General features: G+C 39.4%; 1 protein-coding gene and 1 pseudogene across 2 annotated transcripts in view; both read right to left on the minus strand.

The window, feature by feature from the left end:
- Positions 1-23,498, minus strand: part of L2HGDH (L-2-hydroxyglutarate dehydrogenase) — a gene marked incomplete at its 3' end in the record, with an annotated part of 52,782 nt that overhangs the window by 2,740 nt on the left and 26,544 nt on the right. Inside the window, exons 5-9 of the mRNA XM_079699867.1 lie at positions 18,157-18,319; positions 16,854-16,888; positions 8,073-8,240; positions 7,018-7,175; positions 5,792-5,923 (exon numbers count right to left, since the gene is read on the minus strand). Of these exons, the coding sequence (XP_079555993.1) occupies positions 5,792-5,923; positions 7,018-7,175; positions 8,073-8,240; positions 16,854-16,888; positions 18,157-18,319 (656 nt within the window). The remainder of the gene's footprint in view (positions 1-5,791; positions 5,924-7,017; positions 7,176-8,072; positions 8,241-16,853; positions 16,889-18,156; positions 18,320-23,498) is intronic.
- On the minus strand, positions 11,208-12,595 carry LOC307050086 (histone PARylation factor 1-like; annotated as a pseudogene). Its single transcript has 2 exons — positions 12,441-12,595; positions 11,208-12,063 (listed from the first exon to the last, which is right to left on the minus strand). The product of its transcript is annotated as a histone PARylation factor 1-like (transcript).

Genomic DNA, 23,498 nt, shown 5'->3' on the forward strand with positions numbered 1-23,498 from the left:
AGCTATGACAGGCTACAACTGACATCTTTGGCCAGTTCCAAATAGGACAATTTAGTATTTTATAAAACTCACATGGGATCTACTGTTAATCTAAAAACAGAAGTTCACAGGAGCATATTTAAATTGGGAGTAGTGATATAGGGCAAGTCAACCATTCCATCTTAATTTCCAAATGTGAAGGAAGGGTATTTTTGTTATTAATATTCAACCAAACTGGATTGCAACAAGAGAACATGGTTTTTCCATGCCCAGTTTTTGAATTTTGTTGACAAACTGGTTTAGGGCTTAGATCATTTTCAGCCTTTGTAAATGTTCTGTGAGGGCTTGAATAACATGAGTATTTTATAACGGGGGTGAGGGAGTTCCATGCATCCCTTAAATCAAGTGGTTTTGTTTGTTTGTTTGTTTTTTAAGTTTTTGGCCATGCTGCGCGGCATGTGGGACGTTAGTTCCTTGGAAGCACAGAGTCTTAACCACTGGACTGCCAGGGAAGTCCCTAAATCAAGTGTTTTAATGGTGTTATTCAAATCTAATTTTTTTTTTTTTTTTTTGGCCATGCCGAGTGCTTTGTGGGGATCTTAGCTTCCTGACCATGGATTGAACCTGGACCCCAGCAGTGAACCGAGTCCTAACCACTGGACCACCAGGGAATTCCCCTCAAATCTAATATTTTATCTGCTTGAGCTATCATCTATCAACAGACATGTCTTAAAATCACCCATCCCAATTGTAGATTTGATTTCTGCTTCCAGTTATGTCAGTTTTTGTTCTCTGTATTTCTTAGCTCTGTTATCATATGCAACAAGTTTACAGTGACCCTCCTTATTTATAACAATAATTTTTACCTTAAAGTGTCTTTTACCTAAAATGAACCTAGGACTCATCTTTCTTCGAATAAGCATTTGCCTAACACATAGGTGGATTTTTAAAATCCGACCTGATAATCTCTGTCTTAACTGTTAAGCACATTTGCATTTATTATAATTTCTGATATTTGATTTCTACTATATTATTTTATGCTATTTAACGTGATCTTTTTCTGAAGTTTTCCCACCTCCTTTCTTGACTTACTGAGTTTTCTACATTCTTTTTTCTTCCTCTACTATTTGGAAGTTATATAATCTATTTACATTCTTGTATTTAGTTTTTTAATTCAGACGGGACTCACTGTGCATCTTGAATTTTATGTCTTTTTGTCCATTCCAGAGAATTCTCAAATACTTCTCTTCAAAGTATTGCCTCTTCTCAACTTCTCTGGAACTCCTATGAGATGTAGGCTGGAATCTTCTCATCTTCTCCATGTCTTAATTTGCACATGATGTATCTGTAGCTTACAACACTGTTCTCTAAATTCTTCAGATTTACCTTCCAATTTACTAATTTTCTCTTAAGGGAGGTCCAACCAGCTGTCTAACTTAATCATTTGAGTTTTAAAATTTAAGAAATATATTTTTCATTTCTAGAAATCCTGATTACTTGGTTTCTAAATTTGCCTAGGGTATTTTTTAAATTATTATTCTTTTTCAGTTTTTTCATTCCCTTTTTTTAAAAATTCATTGGAGCATACTTACTTTATGGTTTCTAATATTACTATTATCCAAAGTTGTTAGAGTCTAATTCTAGTATTTATTCTATCTGCTTACTCTCACTTATAGTGCTTTGGAACTTTTGCTGGTGAGTTCCTATTCAGCAGGGGGCGTTGGGTTGAAATTATGTCCCTCCACAGAGGTTTTATATTTGCTTCTATCAGACACTCCAGGTGTATAACCATTCTAAGAACATTTTTTTTAATGGAAAATCTTAAACATGTACAAAAGTAAAATGAACAGTATAAGGAACTCCCATGTATGTATTACCCAGTTTCAGTAATAATCAACACACAGCCAATCTTGTTTCATCTATATCCCCACTCTGTCTACCTCTCTCCACTGGATTGTTTTAAAGCAAACCCCAGATGGCATATCATTTCACTTCAATGTATATTTCTCTTAAAAGGATTCTTAATAATAATACAAAACTACTAACTGCTTAGTATCAACCATATTCAGTCTGTGGTCAAATTACCCTGATTTTCACTCACTCTAATCTGTTTAAAGTGAGAGAGTGAGAGGGAGAAGTGTTAGTCTGAAGCAGGATCCAAATAGGAATGGATCTACTTTTTAAGCTAGATCCATTTCTCAGCTTAGAGTTCCTAGGTCAAACTAGTGGTACAAATTGAAACTCCAAGTACTTGCGAGGGAAGGCCCAGGGTTCTAGATTTTTAGGAGATTTATTTTTCTAGACTTCCTTTTCACTGAGGGTATAGCCCTTCCAGAGTCCCTGGTTTTACAAAGGGATCTCAGTTCCAACTTTTTACCTTTTACAGACCCAAGGCTTCCTTTCCAGCACTTGAGTAGCAATTAAAATGTAAGTCCCTAATGTTTTATATCTTGATTTGTGTCATGGATACATGAGTTTATACAATTTCCAAACTTCATTGAGCACTCAAGATCTGCATATTTTATTGTCTGTAAATCACATATCAATTAAAAACAAAACTCAGGGGGCTTCCCTGGTGGTGCAGTGGTTGAGAGTCCACCTGCCAATGCAGGGGACATGGGTTCGTGCCCCGGTCCGGGAAGATCCCACATGCCGCGGAGCGGCTAGGCCCATGAGCCATGTCCGCTAAGCCTGCGCGTCCGGAGCCTGTGCTCCGCAACGGGAGAGGCCACAACAGTTAAGAGGCCCGCGTACCGCAAAAAAAAAAAACCCCAAAACCAAAAAAACCTCAGTTATATTTACATCAAAATCAGAAAATCCTCCCTAACTTTCGAGGTCAGCATTAGCACTAATTCCTCTTAGTTCTTGGGTATTCAATTTCCTCTCTGTTTTCGTTTCTGGGATGCCCTTATTTTCTTGCACTCTCAGCTATAAGTATTTCAAGGGATTTTTATTATATTTTCTCCAGACTCTCTTATTAGTATTTTGTAGTGTGAGGGTTACCAAATTCTCTAGACTAGTAGCTCTCAAACAGGGGAGATTTTGCCCCCTAGAGGATATCTGGCAATGTCTGGAGACATTTTTCGTTGTCATACTAGGGGAGTACTGCTGGCATCTAGTGGGTAGAGTCCAGGGATGCTGCTAAACATTCTACAATGAACTGGACAGTCCCCCACAGTAAAGAATTATTTGGCCCCAAATGTCAACAGTACCAAGAATGAGAAACCCTTTTTTGCAAAAGGGTCTAGATCACCTTTATTGCAGGATTTTTGGCTTTTACCCTTGCATTTCACAATAGTGTAGTCTTTAGCTATCACTTACAATGAAAACATGTTGCCTGAAAATTTACTACAGAATTCCCCCAAGAAGATATTTTCAAAATGAAGTGTGGGAAAAAGAGAGGATCTTGGCAAATATGTCGTCATATTTTACATCCTTACAATGCTAACAGATACAAACTACTGTTAGATTACCATGTCAAAATTAATCACAGAACAAATTAAAGGACTTTAGAGCTAAAATTAGGAAGCTTAGAAATCATCATTTAATAATGAGAAGTCTGTATACCTAATGCATACATTTGACAGGTTATAACTTTACATTCCAATCTAATGTTCACTGGTAAGTTATTGCCCAAGATACTGTGGCTGGGCAATGAGAAGTCAAACTGGATCCCCTTTGGTAGCTACTACAACTAAAGGACACCATCTTGAGCTAAACATTCCACTAAAAGTGTTGCTTTGGTTCTTTTTTACTATCCAGAACTGCCTAATATGCTTCTTCCCCAATATTAATGATAGAGCATTTATGGTGTTATACTGGTTGCAAACAGGACTTAGGCTTCAAAATGTGGGAAGTCTATTGACCTTATTTTTTGTATTATTATTATTATTATTATTATTTAAGATTCTAGGCATATAACAAGGTACAGAGAATAACATAATGAACACCAATTTTTTTTTACCAAACAGCTTAAGAAATAAGCATTATAGATATGACAGAAGCCCCCTGTCAAACTCTCTGCATCCCATTCTCTTGTCTCCCCAGAGATAAACACTCTCCTCAGTTAGGTGTTTATCACTCTCATGTTTGTTTTTATTTTCACATTACATGTGCAATCCATATACATACACAGTATAAACATATAAATGGTATCAAACATATCTTCTACAATTTTCTGTTTGTTACTGATAATTTCCTGCATTTAAGAGCTACAGGAATCAAATGGAATTGCTGAATATGTTCATTTTCTCTATCTTCAGATAGAAACTCATCTGTGACTGGGTTGAATTTGTCCCCAAATGCACCTGCCTACAGTGTTGTGTGCCCTTTTCTACTACCTGGTAATGAAACTGGTAACTGAAATTCACACCTTTCCACCCAGAGACAAGGGTATTCACCAAAACCCACAAGCCCCAAGGTTCAGTTCTACCATGTGAAATCCACTGGTCTAAAGAGTTTTCCTCAGGCTTCTACAAAAGAGTGGTAATCAAATCTGCATAGTGAATTCACTGCAACTGTTTATACACAGAATTCACTATGCCCACCTATTGTGTTTTCCAAGGAATATTAACAGCAATAAAAGATACTAGATTTGACCAATCTATTTTCAGATATAAAACATAACAAGTCTGCTAAAGCAGACCACTGAAAACATAAAAGCCTTCATTTATAGGTGAGTGAAAGAACATAAAGCCTAGATATTTTTATCCCTTCTATTTCAGAAGGTGAGTAGAGGGGTGAGAGAGATAAGAGTTAAAAACATTAGCTGGGTTTTAATAGTTCTTCTAAGGATTCAAAGAGGCTGGTCTGAGAATGATACATGAGAATCAGATTTAGACCAGGAGGCTCCCCTGAGGGAGACAGCTGACGTGATGATTGCTCTCTTCCCAGATACAGAGTCGAGCTGCTGATATTTTACACCAGGCAAGTTCAGCAGCTGTTACTGAGGAGACAGACACTTAGTGCTCTAGAGATTCATTGCGGGATGGATGCAGGGAGGAGAGGATCTCAAAGACCACTGCTGATTAGGCCTAACAAATGGCTGGTTCAGGGAAAAAGATGAGCACCCTAAAAATATCACCAAAAAGAAAATAGGCTTGTGTGGCATTTAGGACAAGGTATAGATCAAGTCCAGAAAGCCTTTTATCTTTAAGAAAAAAAACATTTTTTTAAAGTAATCCTTCCTTTGCCCCACACCCCCATAGCAAGGACTTAGACTGATTGCTACCATACTATTTCCCACTTCTGTTCTGCAAATAGTCCTTGAGGGAAGTAGGATACAAGAAAGAACAAAATAAGTAGAGAGGAAGCAAGGTAAGGTGCCAGGTATGAGTATGTTTCTAAAAGCTTTTAAGAATCAATCAAAGTATAATGTTTTAATATGCTTATTACCTAATTAGGTAACATGGTGATCAGTGATCTTATAAAGAATTAAAAGTCAGAAGGCTTTGGAATCACAAGAGTAAGTGGCCAGGGAGATTAAAAAAACTTCAGGTGAGACGTTTATCATGAGTGGTAGCTAGACACAAAGGTGAAGGTGGCATCATAACACAACTGAAATGGAGATTTCAGCTTAATGCTGTAAGGTAGTCCAGATAATCATAAATGGACCTAGTTCAAGCACTAAGGGCCATGATGAAGCAATGCCCAAACTGCAAGGGGAATGAACAACTTGTTGGGAAAGAGAGAGCACACAAAAATTCAGTGGACACACTGATTGAAAGTGTGCTTACAAATCACCAAGTCAGACCCACCTCCCAAGTTCACCTAGGACATGACTGTATTTACAACCCTTACGGCTTTTCCTTACCTAAGTATGTCACTGACAGTAATTTCAGGGATAAACTTTTGAAGGTGCTTCACTGTTGCACTGAGAAAACAGGCTTTGTACATTTCATTAACTCCATAGGAAAAATTCTGGAACACCAGTTTAATCAAGCCACTGAAAGCAAAGAAAATAAAATCTTTATGAGAGAAAGAAATTCTTTATTATCATACAACACCTTTACAACTATTAGATTTGGGGGTGGGGTGTGGCATCACAGAAATCTGTGCAAAGTCAGAAAAACCACATATTAAAAGAAAATCAGCTTTTGGCCTACCTAAGAAGGAAACTTCATCAAAGGAATACCTTCCAAACTCTAAAAGTAAACACCATTCAAACTCAAATTCCCAGGGAATGCTGGTTTCAAACTAGGATAAAGCCTGCCAACATCAAGGCTTTCTACTGCAATGTTACATGCTTTCAAAACACACCTAAAAGGCATTACAGATCTTTAAATCATGGCATTAACATGTGGGACATTTACCCTACTTTTCTTTAGTCAGCCAGAGGTGAGATGCTCTAGTAGTGATTCTCACGGGAGACTCTGGGGAGCCTATGTACATCTGTAGTTTTACAAGCATACGTGCTAGGAAGCCCCATCCTAAACCTGTTTCAGAATCTGTGCAGGGTGAAACTCAAGTATAGCTTTAAAAGCTTTCTAGTGATTTTGATGATGTGAAACCCTCTAGAGAGCAACAGTGCTAAAAGGACAAACTACTTCACTGAGTTATTTCTTACAATAGTAAACAATCTGCATTCCAGGTCAACACAGCAGTATTGTTAAGTCTTCCACAAAAAGAAACAATCTTGCTTATCAGCAGTTTCTCCAGAGGTTTTCAAAATCATGGTGACTGGCCCAAAATGATCTTATCAAAGTAAACCATCTACTGATTTTGAGAGAAACTTCTGTTTTTTTTCAAGCTCAGCTACAAGGTTAGCAAAACAAGATCTGGATTCTCAGATGTGTGATCGCTCTTGGCTCTTGGTCTTGTTCTTTTTAACCAAGACATCACCCTGGCTCATCAGAGTGTTCTTGAAGTAGTTAAAATGTTATGCTTATTCCACAAAGCTCTTAATTTGGATTAATTAAAAAACCACTATACCAATCACAAATATGAAGATTTATCCAATAAACAGAATATCGAGAAAGAAAAAATTCCCATATTAAAAATATAAGCACATAAAATCATTTTTTAAGCAAATAAAGTTACCTCTTGATAATTATATCCATAATATCTCTGGCACTGAAGTCAAAGGGTCTGTAACCCTCTCGTTTAAAGGCAAGAACTGCATTCGGCCCTAGCCAAATACTGCCGTCCATCCTTGGTGTGAAGTGAACTCCTAGGAAAGGAAATCGGCTATCTGGGACCTATGGATTTAACAGAGCAAAGAACTATTAGCCCCATTTCATACTGCATTTTATTACACATGCAAACATTCAACTGGTAATATAAAACATCTTCTTCCCATGCATCTGATTTGCATTACTTTTGATCTGTACTCAGATAATACTTTTCTATTTACATGCTTCTGCCTAGAAATGCCACACAGGAAACCTGATGCTATGACAATAAGGTACATTGTCTCATCTATTCCTCTTTCTGGGTAAAGAAAAAAAACAACTGTCCTACTTTAGGTTATTCCCCACCTCCACCCTCCCCAAGTAGGGATATATGTGGGTGGCAAATAAAATCAGAGCTGCTGGAAAAAAACACACCTTCATAGCACAGGCTTTTGTAAAGTGGGAATGCAATACTTGGAACAGATGAAATGGAAGTTTTGGCAAGGTCCAAAAGATTAAATAGCTGAATACTGGTTGTTCAACCTAGTAGTTCCAGACAGAAGAATGAGCTTTTCATTTAAACGGCTCTGTCTTCTCTACACCATGAAACTACACAGTGGCCAAATCCCCTTTTCTGCACTTATAGACAGTGAACTGAGAAACAGGGTTGGCATCTGGGCATGCTATAAGGAGAAGTTCTGTTATGAGTACTGCTTCCACCAGAGAAGTGGAAGAATTGGGTTCTTTCTTCACAGCCCTTCCCATGGTGCACTCAAGCTTTCCTGTACTTGTGGGCAAGTCATTATAATTTAATGACTATGATATCGGAATAAAGATTTGGGGATTCAACCACAAGAGAAACAGGTGGAATGATTGCACCAAAAGCCCTTCAAAATATCTTACTTCTCACCCCAGGAAAAGTTTTTGTTTCATTCCCCTTTTTGCCCACAACCACCTTGAGAAGGCAGAAACAGCACTACCTACTGGATAAATATTCCCTTTTACAAGATAGCGTTTTTCTGGCTTCAGGAGCAGGTAATCTCCCCGGAATGGTACAATTCGCGGATTGGGATTGCAGCCACTCAACTCGGAAATACGGTCTGAGTAAAGTCCTGCACATGTCACAACATACTGACATCGAATCTCCTCTCCCTAGTGCAAGAGAAAAGAACAGTGACTTGTGGGAAGTAGAAAGATTAGGTGGGGGAGGGGGAGAGGGAGAGGGCGGATAGATGATAGAAAAGACAATAAGGGCACAGATATGGACTTTTCTTTTTATTACTTTTAAAAGAGGAAATTAAAACAAGTATCAGCAAAATAAATTCTTCAGCATTTAGGTGGCAGGTAGGAACTTAGGGCAGTGGCACACAAGAGGATGTACCTTAAATTTTGTACTTTAATCTAGAGATATAGTGGTTGACCTAGTGAGGATACCTAACAAGCCACACACACGTACACCCGTATTTTACTAACACCTAGCACGGAACTTAACTACTTGTTGCATGAAGTAGTAAACTTCATTTAGGTGGCCCCAACCAATTTGGCTTCCTTTGTATTTCAGATAGCTTCTCCTGTCTTAGGTAGGAGTAATTGACCTTGTTACTCAATAACCTTGCACAATTCCCACTGTAACCTACCCACCAACCAATTTCTGCTTCCTGATCAGTATCTACTTTGCAAACTGAGGCTACTTTCAAAAACTCATTCATTCAACCCACATTTACTGAGAACGCACACTACAGTCAAGGTTTGCTTTAATGACTAGGAGACTGCTAATCTTAGGCTGTGTTTTCTCATGAATTTTATTTTGTGATTATCATCTGCGTATTTTTAGGTTTACTCTGCCAGGGTTAGCCAATTTGCAACTCTATTTCCTAAATGATTTCATTTAACCCTAATTCACCACCACACTCTAATTTCTATCGCTTTATTTCTTACAGAGGAGACAACTAACACCTTCTTCCTTCAGGTAATTTCTTGTTTCTAGATCTCCTTCCCCGAGGACCTATTTCTGAAGCCTTGGAGTTCTCACCTGCCTCAATGTTCTTTCTTTCTTTGTAGCCCTTACTGATTCAGCCTTATTTTATCTCTGTGTGCATCCTATTTTTGCTTAGCTACCAAGATAAGCATCTTTTCAAGAGTTATACAAGTCACACTGATGATAAAAATCAGATGAAACTTCTTTGTAGTGAATTCAAATTAGCTAGACTAAACCATGAAAGTTTTAAGATGCTTGAAGTCAAAGGACCATGTCAACAAAAACAGAAGTAGGTTGGTATCTTTCCTGTTCATCTAGAGTTATATACCAGAAGTACAAAAAAAATTCTTTATGTGATATAAATCTTCTAGTTACTACTTTAAAGGTCAGCAACTCTTTGTTGAAGAGGAGCTTTATAAATGTAAAGTGAAGAGGAGCTTTATAAATGTAAAGATAAGAGAATTTATAGAATGGTACCAGAATGCAATAACCTAGTTCTCTCTTAAAAGCTCAAGGAACGGGCTTCCCTGGTGGCGCAGTGGTTGGGAGAATGCCTGCTAGTGAAGGGGATACGGGTTCGAGCCCTGGTCTGGGAGGATCCCACATGCCGTGGAGCGACTAGGCCCGTGAACCACAACTACTAAGCCTGCGTCTGGAGCCCGTGCTCTGCAACGAGAGAGGCTGCGATAGTGAGAGGCCCGCGTACCGCAATGAAGAGAGAAAGCCCTCGCACAGAAATGAAGACCCAACACAGCCAAAAAAACCCAAAAAACAAACAAAAAAGAGCTCAAGGAACAATTCTGAAGAAAAAAATGATTAAAAACTGTCATACGTCTCTGAAATCAGTTTATGCTATACACGAAACAATTATTAAATTCAATAACACATTAATTTCACACCCAAAATTGAAATTTTGAATTTACATTGAATTATTTGTTCAAACATAAATTTCTTTAAAAAAAATAAACTGGGCTTCCCTGGTGGCGCAGTGGTTGAGAGTCTGCCTGCTGATGCAGGGGACACGGGTTTGTGCCCCGGTCTGGGAAGATCCCACATGCTGTGGAGCGGCTGGGCCCGTGAGCCATGGCCGCTGAGCCTGCGCGTCCGGAGCCTGTGCTCCGCAATGGGAGAGGCCACAACAGTGAGAGGCCCGCGTAACGCAAAAAAAATAAAAATAAACTATGCATTACTGTTGCTATTTCATAAGTGAAAGACTTTTTCCCCATATGCAATCTATAAATCTTCAGTTTGCAAATCCTCTCCCCAAAAGTTTATTTTAAAAATTAATTTTCTTTTAACCTGTCATAAAAGCATAGATGTTCAACTTGATAAGTTGACTCAAACTTTTATTTTTTCATTTATTTTTTCAAACAATTCCATTTATTTATTTTTTAATTTTATTTTCTATTTTTTTAAAGATTTAATTTTACCTGATTTTTGGCTGCGTTGGGTCTTCGTTGCTGCATGCAGGCTTTCTCTAGTTGCAGTGAGCGGGTACTACTCTTCGTTGCGGTGCATGGGCTTCTCATTGCGGCGGCTTCTCTTGTTGTGGAGCACAGGCTCTAGGTGCGCAGGCTTCAGTAGTTGTGGCTCACGGGCTCAGTAGTTGTGGCTCGCGGGCCCTAGAGTGCAGGCTTAGTAGTTGTGGCACACGGGCTTAGTTGCTCCGTGGCATGTGGGATCTTCCTGGACCAGGGATCAAACCCATGTCCCCTGCATTGGCAGGCGGATTCTTATCCACTGTGCCACCAGGGAAGTCCCTCAAATTTTTAAATTATATTTTATAATTTAAAATATACATTAAAATTATATTTTAAATTTTAAATTATATTTAACTATACTAAAAGAAAATGTCAAAATAAAAGCAACAACTACAGCAAATGTGGGTGAAATACATATCCACTGGTATCCCATAGGCCCCTGCATATCCTGCATCACATGATGCCGTACTCTAGTGAAAATGTTCCTTAGATGAGGGCGGGGCAGAAGCAGACTTTTAATCTTTTTTATTTTTTAGCTTTATAAAAGTTTTTAGTAAACGTTTCCATCAGTTTATTTTATGTACTCCTTAAAAACAAAAAAATCACAGGTTTAATATTAATGCTTTAAAGTATTATACACCAAAGAAAGCCAATTCTCATTCATGCTGCAAGTTGGTCTGTGTTTTCTTTACTCCTGTTTACCAGATAATCTTCAATAACTTCTGCAGAGACTTCTCTTCAACAGAGTATAGGTAAGAGGTAAAAGCTGGCAGGTAACTTTATGACAATAGTCTGAACCATAACAAGGAAGTCCATTCCCACTTAAGCCCCATCCCATAATCACATTTATCACTAGCAAACTGCACAAAAGTCATCACTGAATGAGAGCAAAAGCTTTTAGTCTCTCATCACTTTGTGCTTCCACAATTGTCTTGCAAATTCCCTTGAAGTTGGCATCTGTTTCAGGGAGCTCTCCGTACTCAGCATCATTTTCATCTACTGGGACAACTAACCCTGCAACATGAAAAGTCTTTGTCTTGACTTTCTTATCTCTATGTTTCATCTTCATGGTTCTCTGTTCCAATGAGTAACCCAGTGCTCTGGCTGCTTCTGTGCAGCTTTCATCTATGTTTCTCAAGAGACTAGTTTTCTTTTTATGTTACTTAAGTTTTTCATCAAAACAAATTTGACTGCGGCAAACACATTATCTCCATTTTGATCAATTACACAATTTTTCTTTGCTCCATCTGTACCAACATATACAGGAGGTTCATCAGGAGACTCCCTGAAATACCCCACGTGGAACTGAATTTTATTATCTCCAGTAATAACAGTCTGGAACTCAGGAGGGTCATAGTAAAATCTCCAGTGAAGGTTAATATTGGGCTTGCTGATTTTTTTGTTCATTTTATACTTCGTAAAGACCCACTAATCAAAGGCCAAGGCTTGCAGAAAAGTGCATCAGCTGACTTCTCAGGATCAAGTTCTTCACAGAAATTCCAGAAGTGATAGAAATCTTCAGGCAGGGCTTCCCCGGTGGCGCCGTGGTTAAGAATCCACCTGCCATTGCAGGGGACACGGGTTCGATCCCTGGTCTGGGAAGATCCCACGTGCCACGGAGCAACTAAGCCCATGCGCCACAACTACTGAGCCTGCACTCTAGAGCCCGCGAGCCACAACTACTGAACCCACGTGCCACAACTACTGAAGCCCACACACCTAGAGCCCGTGCTCCATGACAAGAGAAGCCACCGCAATGAGCAGCCCACGCACCACAATGAAGAGTAGCCCCCGCTCACCTCAACTAGAGAGAGCCCGCGCGCAGCAACAAAGACCCAACACAGCCAAAAATAATAAATAAAATAAATAAATTTATATATTAAAAAAAGAAATCTTCAGGCAGAGAAAGCTTATGATGATTTTCTACTTCTTTTCTAAAGTCACTGGAGACATCAGCTTTACAGGATTCACTCCTCCTTCACTTCAAATGTTTTTTCACACTGTTGCTCCTCCACACCAGGCCAGCACTTCCCACCGCTGCCAACCATTCTGCTTTTTAATCCTTTTTTGAATGAAGACCCTGGTTGCTCTGCCACTTGGGCCACATGATCCAGCAGCTCTGATGGTAACTGAAGTGTGTGGCCGATAGTGATGTTTTACAGAGGCCGTGGTAGGCCCCTAGAGGTGGAATCACAGTACAGAACTGTAGGATTTTGGAGGAAAGTTATACCATCCTCTGCAGGTAATTAGCCTCCTTTTGAGAAAGTGCTTCTGCCTTTGACGTCAAACACTCGACTACAGGTCACCAAGTTACCATGTGAACTACCCATTATGAACTAGGTATCGTCTGACTCACCAAGCTGCAAAATTGGGTGTGTACACAGCACTCTGTCATCAAGAGGAAGTGGAATGTACAAGATAAGGGTTGTATAGGTCCTGTAGGCACACATAAGTTGTGCAGGCAAGTGGCTCAAATTCCCATGACCTCTACTGCTAAATCATCTCCTCCCTCTCAGCCTGCCCCCATGGCCCCATGGAAAGTTCTCTGTGATCAGCTGACCAAGGAAGAAAAAAATACAGGCCTGGTTTACAAATGGTTCTGCACAACATTCTGGCGTCACTTGAAAATGAACAGCTACAGCACCAGAGCCCCACTCGGGAGTGGCCCTGAAGGACTGTAGTGAAGGGAAATCTTCCCAGGGGGCAGAACACTGAATGTCATACTTGGTTATTTATCTTACCTAGAAGGAGAGACGGCTAGAAGTATGGATTTACACTGCTTCATATGCAATGACTAATGGTTTGCTGGATGGTCAGAAAAGGGAGCTCTTGAGAAAAGGTATGTGAGTGGACCTCTCCAAACATGCTCAGATAAAAAAGATATTTGAGTACTATATGAATGTTCACTAAAGAGTGATCATGGAAGAGGAAGATTTTAATAATCAGTAGACAAGATGACCTGCTCTGTAGACGTTAGCTAGCCTCTTTCCCCAGGTAGCCCTGTCCTCACCCAATGGTTTCATGAACTAAATGGTTATGGCAGCAAGGAGGTAATGCAAGGGTTCAGCAACATGGACTTACTCACCAAAGTTGATCTGTTTACAGCCACTGCTGAATGTTCAATCTGCCAACAGTGGAATCAACAGAGCCACTGATATGGTCCCTGGACCACTTCAATCAAAAACCAAAGGCAGCACTCAGTGCTCACTGGAATAGACACTTGCTCTGGATATAAATTTGTCTTCCCTGCCCACAATGCTTCTATGGAAACCACCATCTGTGAACTTACAGGATGCCTTATTCATTGTTATGGTATTTTACTTAGAAGAATTACTTCTGATCAGTGCGCTTATTTTACAGGAAATGAAGTATAACAATAGGCTCATGCTTGTGTAATGCACTGATTTTATCATTTTCCCCACAATCCTGAACCTGCTGGGTGACAAAAAGTAGAATGGGCTTTTGAAGACTCAATAACAGCACTAGTTGGCTGGCAACACCTACAGGCCTGGGGCAATGTCTTCCAGGATTCTCTACATGCTCTAAACCAGTGACTAATATATGGTGTTCTTTCTCCCATAGCCAGGATTCACAGGTCTGGAAATCAAGAGGTAGAAAATGGGAGTAGCTCCTTACTATTACAGTAAAACTTTTTGCTTCCTATCCCTACAACTTTTGGCTCTGATGGTCTAGAGGTCTTAGTTCCCAAGGGAAAAATGTTTCCATTAGAGAATAAGCAATGGTTGCATTAAGTTAGAAATTGATACTGCCATACTTGGCCACTTTGGGTTCCCCCTGCCAGTGAATCAATAGGCAGAGGGGATTACTGTACTGAGTGGGATAATTGATACAGAGTCTCAAGGAGAAACTGAGTTGCTACCACATAGAGGGCTCAGGGATGATAAAGAGGAGTACATCTGGAATGTAGCTCTCCTGGGACATGCTTTAATTTTCCCATGTATTATTATAAAAGTTAATGGAAAGTACCAACCCAAAACAGGCAGGGCTGCTAATGGCACAGACACTTCAGGAATGAAAGTTTGAGTTACCCCACCAAACTAGGAACCATGACCAGCTGAGATGCTTGCCAAGGGCAAAGGGACTATGGAATGAGTAGTGGAGGAAGGAAATTATAAATATCAGCTATGACCACATGACTGGTGACAGAAATGAGGAGTGTAGTAGCTATGGGTATTTCTTCCTTATTTTGAAATAAATATATTTGTCTATAAATTACCCAATTATTTCTTTATCCTCATTATTATGGACTGAACTGTGTCTTCCCCAAATTCATACGTTGAAATCCTAACGCCCAACGAGACTGTATTTGGAGACAGGACCTTTAGGGAGGTAATTAAGGTTAAACAAGGTCACAAAAGTGGAGCCCTAATCTAATAGGAATGGTGTTCTTATAAGACAAAGAGATACCAGAGGCTGCTCTCTCCTGCTCTTTCTCTGCACATGTGCACGCACAGAGAAAAGGCCACGTAAGGACATAGTGTGAAAACAGTCATCCACAAGCTGAAAAGAGAGATCTCACCAGAAGCCAACCCTGAAGGCATCTTGACCCTAGATTTCTAGCCTCCAGAGCTGTGAAAAAATAAATTTCTGTTGTTAAAGCCACCCCGTCCGTGGTGTTCTGTTAAGGCGCCCTAGACGACTAACACACGCATTTCTGTCACTTCCCCATTGTCTAACACCTCAACTTCAGTACTATCAACATTTGGGGCCAGATACCTCTTTGTTCTGGGGGCCTGTCTCTCACATTGTAGGATGTTTAGCAGAATCCCTGGCCTCTACCCACTAAATGCCAGTAGCATTGCCCCCCTTCTACTAGATGTGACGATAAAAATGTCTCCAGACATTGCCAAATGTCTCCTAGGAGGAGAAACTGCCTCCAGTTGAGAACTACTGATTTAATATAAGATGCTTAAATTGTGGTTAACCTTTTATCTCAGTATTTAAGTTGCAGGATCTCAAAGGGGGAGAGTGACTCAGCTAGAAAAGAAATGAACATTCATGATCAATAAAGTAGACTTCGTATCTTTTTTGGAGAGTAAGCATGTCTTCAGGTGTATGGAAGATAGTTGCACCTTGTGGATGCAAGCATAATTTTTCTACTCTCTTTATTTGGAAGTTAAATATGGTTATAAGGGGTGTGAATGGATGCCAAGTTGAAAAGGGATGGACTGAAGGGGGTTATACTGTGTCGATCTGGTTGAGCTGGGAACGACAATGCTTCCCTATACAGTTCCAGCTTAAAGCTGACCAAACAGGAATTGCATATGGTTTGGCAGGCAGAAGTACAGCAGCAGCCACTATTCTCTGAAGGTCATTCTAGTCCAATGAAGTGACAAACACCCACTGCAAAGTAAATAACAGCTCCACATTCAGCTTCCCAACTACCAATCCTACTGATCAAGCACTGCTGCAGCCCACTGCTTGGGTATAGACAGAGGCAAGAGCTCCCCATATCTCCTCATGAGCTTCCTGCTTGCATTCCCACTTCAGCAGCTAGACACACGTGGCTTCTCAGACTGGCTGGAGATGCCTCTGATCTACCAACTCCCCTTCTGAACCTGCACTTCCCCAGATCCTTTAAAAATTGTGTAAGGGGGCTTCCCTGGTGGTCCAGTGGGTAAGACTCCACGCTCCCGATTCAGGGGGCCCAGGTTCGATCCCTGGTCAGGGAACTAGATCCCGCATGCATGCCACAACTAAGAGTCCGCATGCCACAGTGAAGATCCCGCGTGCCGCAACTAAGACCTGGCACAGCCAAAATAAATAAATAAATATTTTTTAAAAGGCCTAATTCCTATAATATACTCATTGATGACTCTACTTTCCTGACTGAACTCTGATCATTCAATGAACATACAGCTAACGAAATGCTTCTATGCCATTCAATAATTCTTGTTTTAGACTATGAGAAGATGAAGAAAAGCAGTCCATCTCTCTCTGCACAACCTGCTCCCTGCCCCCAAAGTCTTCTCATTAGCAGACAGTTAATAAGTTAATGTAGATAAGTAGGCAGAGCAATAAAACTATCAGTTTTTATTACTCTAAGTGCTTATAATCCTATCCTTTGCTGGCACAATCACTTCATGAAGACATTTACAAGCTGAAACCCTTCTTAGAATGAAAACTGTTACGCTGCTCTCAAAGGATTTCTCTCAGAATAACTTTTACATTAGACAAATTTCATTCAATGGCATAAAATACAGCACTGTGGTTAATTCTACTTTTTAAGAAAGGAGATGACAGTAGATAAAGTAGATGAAAGTAGTTTTGCTTAAGAATCTTTACCTTTGTATTCCTTATAACAATTGGGTATTTCATCCCTGAAAAAAAATTAGTGAAAGATTTATTTTTAGCAAAAGAAAGCCTACATTAAATGAAACATTATTCTAGTAATAAATTTAAAGGATTGTCTCTGTCATAACCATTATTGCCCCCTACTTTTCATTCTAAAGTTTTTTAGCAAGTAACAAGATTAAACTAGTTCATATTTGACAATATACAAAACTCTGGCATGTTTTTAGCATATTTTATTTTAATTCAATTAATCTATACTTATAAACCATTCCCCACCCCAGCTCCAAAATAGGCAGTCCCAGCTTTTCTGTGAACTGCAATCCTAGAAAACAGGCTATAAAATGGATCATCATAAATCAGTATGCATTTTCCCACAGAACTAATGCTATGACACTTGTTGTTCAAGTCTTGGTTATCTGAATCCTTGTGGATTGTAAGTTGTATAGAGAAGCAAGAGTTATCACAACACAAAATTTCCAATGATAAACTATTTATAAAATTAGTTCCCAATCAGATACATGTGATCTCAAAGACCTATAAAGCATATGTACAGCAGGTAAAAAATATGATCTACTTACTTATATCATAGATTTGATTGATTATGCTACCTGTCTAACAATCTCAATTATTTAACAATTTTGCTCATCATCTTAGAATTTAAAAGGACACTGGGAGAATGACTCAGAGAGCCCAGATCTCCTTAAAAACCTGTCAAGGAAGAATGAACTGAACACTACTTTTTTTCTCCTTCAAATTTCCCAACAATGAATTTAAGGCTTAAAAACTAATTCATATGGTTTTAAAAAAAAATTTGTCCCCAAAGCAAAACAAAACAAGCTCTAAGTACAGGCTACAATGGAGGAACTGGGGGGGTAGAGGGGGAGTTCAGAATGGCTGAGTCATGTCCTATCCCCAGATAGTCTGATTCAGTAAGACTCGGTGATGCTAAAAATCTGCATTTTTAACAAGCATTCCCAGGGGATTCTGACTAACCTACTGGATAGGGAAGTGTTTGCGGGCTAATTTTCTATAAACAGCCTTGGCAGTTCGGGATTTAGCACTAGTCAGAAGTGTCCCATCAGTGCCTAGTTCTATCAGCACAAGACTCACTAGAAGTCCCAGTTCTCCCATATCCGGTCTCACCCTCACCCCTTCTGTACCTGCCTCCAGCTCTGGGCCCTACTGTAGCCTAGCTTCTGGTGGCCCTCTTGCCAGTGCTACCCTAGCCAAAAACAGTCCCAAGTTTGTTTAGAAGTCAATTCAGTATTCAAAAGAAAAGACAAGGATTGCTTACCATCTTTACTTCTTGAAGGACTTTCTTTAGCCATTTCAATATCTTCTACTTCAAAATTGGTGAAAACAGAACCACCTGCTTCTTGGAAATCCTGGGCAAATGACAAAGCCACCTGCTGATAGTCCACAATGCCAGTATAAGGACAATCAATAGCCATTAGGCCCTGGGACAGAATTGTGAAAAAATCAAGACAATACAATTAAAAACCACTGAGCATAGGTTGTGCAATAAGTTTGATTTTTGGCTGAATTTTTTTATTGTTTATATTGATGGATAACACACAATTAGCCTTTCCTGGCAAACATCTGATAGTTTTAAAGAAAAATAAAAGTGCTCAATTCAATGTCTAAATTTGAAATTGAATTCATATATAATTTGTCTAACAGATAAAAGATATAATACTAGCTAAATAAGAAAACCTCTATAGTCAAGAAATAATTCTCCTCCTCAGAGGAGTTAATTTTTCCAGGCTCTTCCAGCTGCTACAATGAGTTTTTCTGTTTTATTTATACCTTACCATATCTGATTCTGATTCATACCTGATTCTGAATCAAATAGTGTATCACCAATTATATTTTAAACAAACTGTAGAGATTTTTCCCAGTAGTATATTATATGTCATGCACACTCAGTGAGAGCTCAGAGTTGTTCACAGTGTTTGCCGAGTGTTGATTTGATTTGCTGCAGAATCTATCTTCAAGACTACAACTACTGAATGGAGATTTTATGTGGTTAATTCAAACTTTCTCTTCGGGTAATATGAGAAAATAATAGCCTGGGTCTTTTGTTGCTATGTTGGGGCATGTGTGTGTGTTGTCACTCAAAACACGTTTAAACTCTATAAATGAATGATCTACAACCATACCTATTTAATATTTTGGAATAAGTATTGAATATGCATTGGCTTTTCTAATTCTGAAGAAAAGGAAACAAGTAGCATTTCACAAAGTATTGACTACATTTTGGTGGATCCTTGGAAATGGCACCATTTTCTGTTGCCTTATTGTATATAAGAGTGTATCAGTTCTCCCAATCAATTGCCCCTAAGAGGGTAGCCTGGTTCCCAGGATAAATGGCGCTCAGAAGTTGAGCACGACAGGTAAATGCTGCTATCCTCCTGTTTGGCCAGGACTGCACTGTTGTTGCAGGTTTACAATGATATCTGATAATATTATTTTAAATATCTCATCTGTATTCACTGCTCTACCCCTACCCCAGTGCATTTACCTGCTTGGCCTTTAAAAGCTTTTGACTTTGCCACCCATCCCTGACCAACGCTTCCAAATGGCCAGATGACACTAAAGGTGAAGGCTCACAAAATGCCTCACAGTCTCTTTTCACAAACTGAACATAACATTTGGCAAACTTCATCATTTTCCTGACAGTCTTGCTTCTAGAATATGACAGCATTTGCCAAGAACAGGAAATCATTCCTTCTGTTTCAATACAATCACACGTAAGATTTTACATTAGAACTTATATTGCCTGAAATCCCTAAATTTGCAGGTCAAATAAGTATAATTCAACTTCAAACTACAAATGGTATTTGGGGTACAATAACCTTGGAAGCTAACTTAGGATAATACTAAGAGTTTAGCCACAAAAAATAAGAGTTTAGTTACAAAAAACTTCCTTACATAGCATAAAAACTATGTGACAAGTATGATAACAGGGTGATAAAAACATGCTGTAAAAGTGCTTCATATCAATAGTTTTTTATAATCCCAAATATCCTCCTTATTCATCTTATACTCCTATAACCCAGCACATGCCTGACGCACAGAAGCACTCAACTATTTACTGACTGACTGAACTTTTGAGGGCTGTCTTTAAACTTACTAGATTCCTCCCCCACCCCAGACCTTCCCTAACAGGTTTTCCTTCTTCCTTCCCTTTCTAGCCTTGGCTGTGACCGTCCTCATGAGATGTTGGTGTGCCCCGCCTATATGTGTAGTGGGGGGAAGGTGGAGCGAGTCACCGCTGCCCAGCAGTCGGACACTCTGGCCCAGGGCAGGGTTGGGGGACAGGCTGACTGTGTCTGTCAGCCAGCAGGCTGGGCGTGCACTGTCCAGGTTAGCAGGTCAGAGCTTGAATCTGAGGTTATGGCAGGTCAGGTGGCTGGAAAAGAACCAGGCAAGCAGGTCAGGGAAAGTTGGGAGTTGGAAGTCAGTCAGGAGGCTAGAGGGACAGAGGAACGTGTGCCTGACCAATAGTGCTAAAGAAAAGGCAGACGGATCACCACAGCTAAGGTGAGAGGAAGCAGTCAAGAGCTATCCTTCAAAGTCAAAGTTTACAGAGGCAGTTTAAAATTTTCCAAGATACTTCCCCTAGGGGCACTTAATTTTCTTCTTAAAGAGATCTGGTCCAAGAAGCCTGTTCAGAGTTCCCCTGACAAACTGTTTCTTTCTGGAGGGCCTGGAAGAAACAAATGTGACCCTATACCATGGAAATTTCCCCACCCATTCTTGGTACTGGTGGTGAAGCTGGGGGAAAAGGAAGGAATTTACTCAAGACACTTTTACGAAATAACCAGAGTATATTTTCTACTATGTATTGCCACCCCTAAATATCAATACACCTAGACATTGATAACTATAATGTGGCATTCTATAAAGCAGATCACTACTGCAGAGGACTCAGAGAAAAGCAGGATATACCTCTTTTATAAGTTACACTATTTATTCATCTTTCAAGTGGGGGGTTCACTTCTGAGAAGATTTTCCTAGACTTTCAGACTAAGCTAAAAGCTCTCCCTTACCTTGGCACAAGACAGAGTATCAGTTCTATCAGAAAACTTATCACTGTATTAAAATTGTATTTTCTGCTATACTACAACTTCCTTCAGGATGACAACTATGTCTTACTCACTTTCATATCTGCAGTGCCCAACATAGTGTTTGGCACATAGTAAAGAAGAAAATGTCAGTTAAACTGAACAGAAACATACCAGTTCTGAGTCAGATCTGGGAGGAGGGGACTCCTTAAGTTGTACGACCTTGGAGAATTACCTTAACCAGTTTCATTACTTATAAGACACAAAAATATGCATACATAATTTGATTATCTATACACACATACTTCGTCTACCTCATTCCAAGACACGTGAGGATCACATGGTCAGGTACACAGAACAATATCCAGATTCATCCTTAACCTTTATGATTTATGAAGAGTTGTTCTGTTTTTTGCTTCTTTTTTAACAGTTAGGCATGATATAAAGAACCATGGATCCACGTTTCTATTTTTTTTCTATCTTTAAAGTGCTGACAAGGGTACATGACAGACAACGATTATTGTTCCAGTTGATTAGCTGGAATCTTCCAAATACTCCAGATTTCAGTACTGTCGCAAAACCAATAATCCTGTTTTCCAAACTCCACGATCAATATTGTTTTTACATCTTGACTAAATCCACAGTGGGGTCAGATATGTCCTTTTATTTATTTATTTATTTTTACACCAACCTTAAAGTGTGAAAGAGCTTTTTGTTAGTACATAAAAAGAGAAACACATGTTAAAAATTAGCATGCCTTCCTGGGGGAGGTTATAAATTGTTTTATTCTCAGATGGCAAGGTAATACTTGATACAGATCAGTGAGATTCTCACATCTTAATTTCACAACCAAATCCCATCAAAATCACATAAAGCTACAAAACAGCAACAGGTTTAGCTGTTTTATATTCAGGAAGCGCTCAATAATTTTTGTAAAGCACTGTTTAGATGTGAGTTTAAATGCTTCATTTTTTTTTAGTAGACTTGATTTTTTAGAGCAGTTTTAGGTTCACAGAAAAATTGAGCAGAAGGTACAGAGATTTCCCATATACTTCCTGCCCCCCATGTGTACAGACTCCTAATCTCTTTATTTTTTAAATTTTTTTTATACAGCAGGTTCTTATTAGTTATCCATTTTATACATATTAGTTTATACATGTCAATCCCAATCTCCCAATTCATCACACCACTAGCCCCGCCGCCACTTTCCCCCCTTGGTGTCCATACATTTGTTCTCTACATCTGTGTCTCAACTTCTGCCCTGCAAACCGGTTCATCTGTACCATTTTTCTAGGTTCCACATACATGCGTTAATATACAATATTTGTTTTTCTCTTTCTGACTTACTTCACCCTGTATAACAGTCTCTAGATCCATCCACGTCTCAACAAATGACCCAATTTCGTTCCTTTTTATGGCTGAGTAATATTCCATTGTATATATGTACCACATCTTCTTTATCCATTCGTCTGTTGATAGGCATTTAGGTTGCTTCCATGACCTGGCTATTGTAAATAGTGCTACAATGAACACTGGGGTGCATGTGTCTTTTTGAATTATGGTTTTTTCTGGGTATATGCCCAGTAGTGGGATTGCTGGATCATATGGTAATTCTATTTTTAGTGTTTTTTTTTTTCTTCTTGCAGTATACGGGCCTCTCACTGTTGTGGCCTCTCCCATTGCGGAGCACAGGCTCCAGACGCACAGGCTCAGCGTCTATGGCTCACGGGCCCAGCGGCTCCACGGCATGTGGGATCTTCCCAGACCAGGGCACGAACCCGCATCCCCTGCATCGGCAGGCGGACTCCCAACCACTGCGCCACCAGGGAATCCCTGCAAGAGCTTTTAAGTTTCATTAGGTCCCATTTGTTTATTTTTGTTTTTATTTCCATTACTCTAGGGGGTGGATCAAAAAAGATCTTGCTGTGATTTATGTCAAAGAATGTTCTTCCTATGTTTTCCTCTAAGAGTTTTATAGTGTCTGGTCTTACATTTAGGTCTCTAATCCATTTTGACTTTATTTTTGTATATGGTGTTAGGGAGTGTTCTAATTTCATTCTTTTACATGTAGCTGTCCAGTTTTCCCAGCACCACTTATTGAAGAGACTGTCTTTACTGCACTGCATATCCTTGCCTCCTTTGTCATTGATTAGCTGACCATAGATGTGTGGGTTTGTATCTGGGCTTTCTGTCCTGTTCCATTGATCTATATTTCTGTTTTTGTGCCAGTACCATATTGTCTTCATTACTGTAGCTTTGTAGTATAGTCTGAAGTCAGGGAATCTAATTACTCCAGCTCCGTTTTTTTCCCTCAAGACCGCTTTGGCTATTCGGGGTCTTTTGTGTCTCCATACAAATTTTAAGATTTTTTGTTCTAGCTCTGTAAAAAATGCCATTGGTAATTTGATAGGGATTGCACTGAATCTGTAGATTGCTTTCAGTAGTATAGTCATTTTCACAATAATGAATCTTCCAATCCAAGAGCATGGTATATCTCTCTCTCTGTTTGTATCATCTTTAATTTCTTTCATCATTGTCTTATAGTTTTCTGCATACAGGTCTTTTGTTT

The sequence above is a fragment of the Hyperoodon ampullatus genome (assembly GCF_949752795.1).
Source record: "Hyperoodon ampullatus genome assembly, chromosome: 3".
NCBI classification, from domain to species: Eukaryota; Metazoa; Chordata; class Mammalia; order Artiodactyla; family Ziphiidae; genus Hyperoodon; species Hyperoodon ampullatus.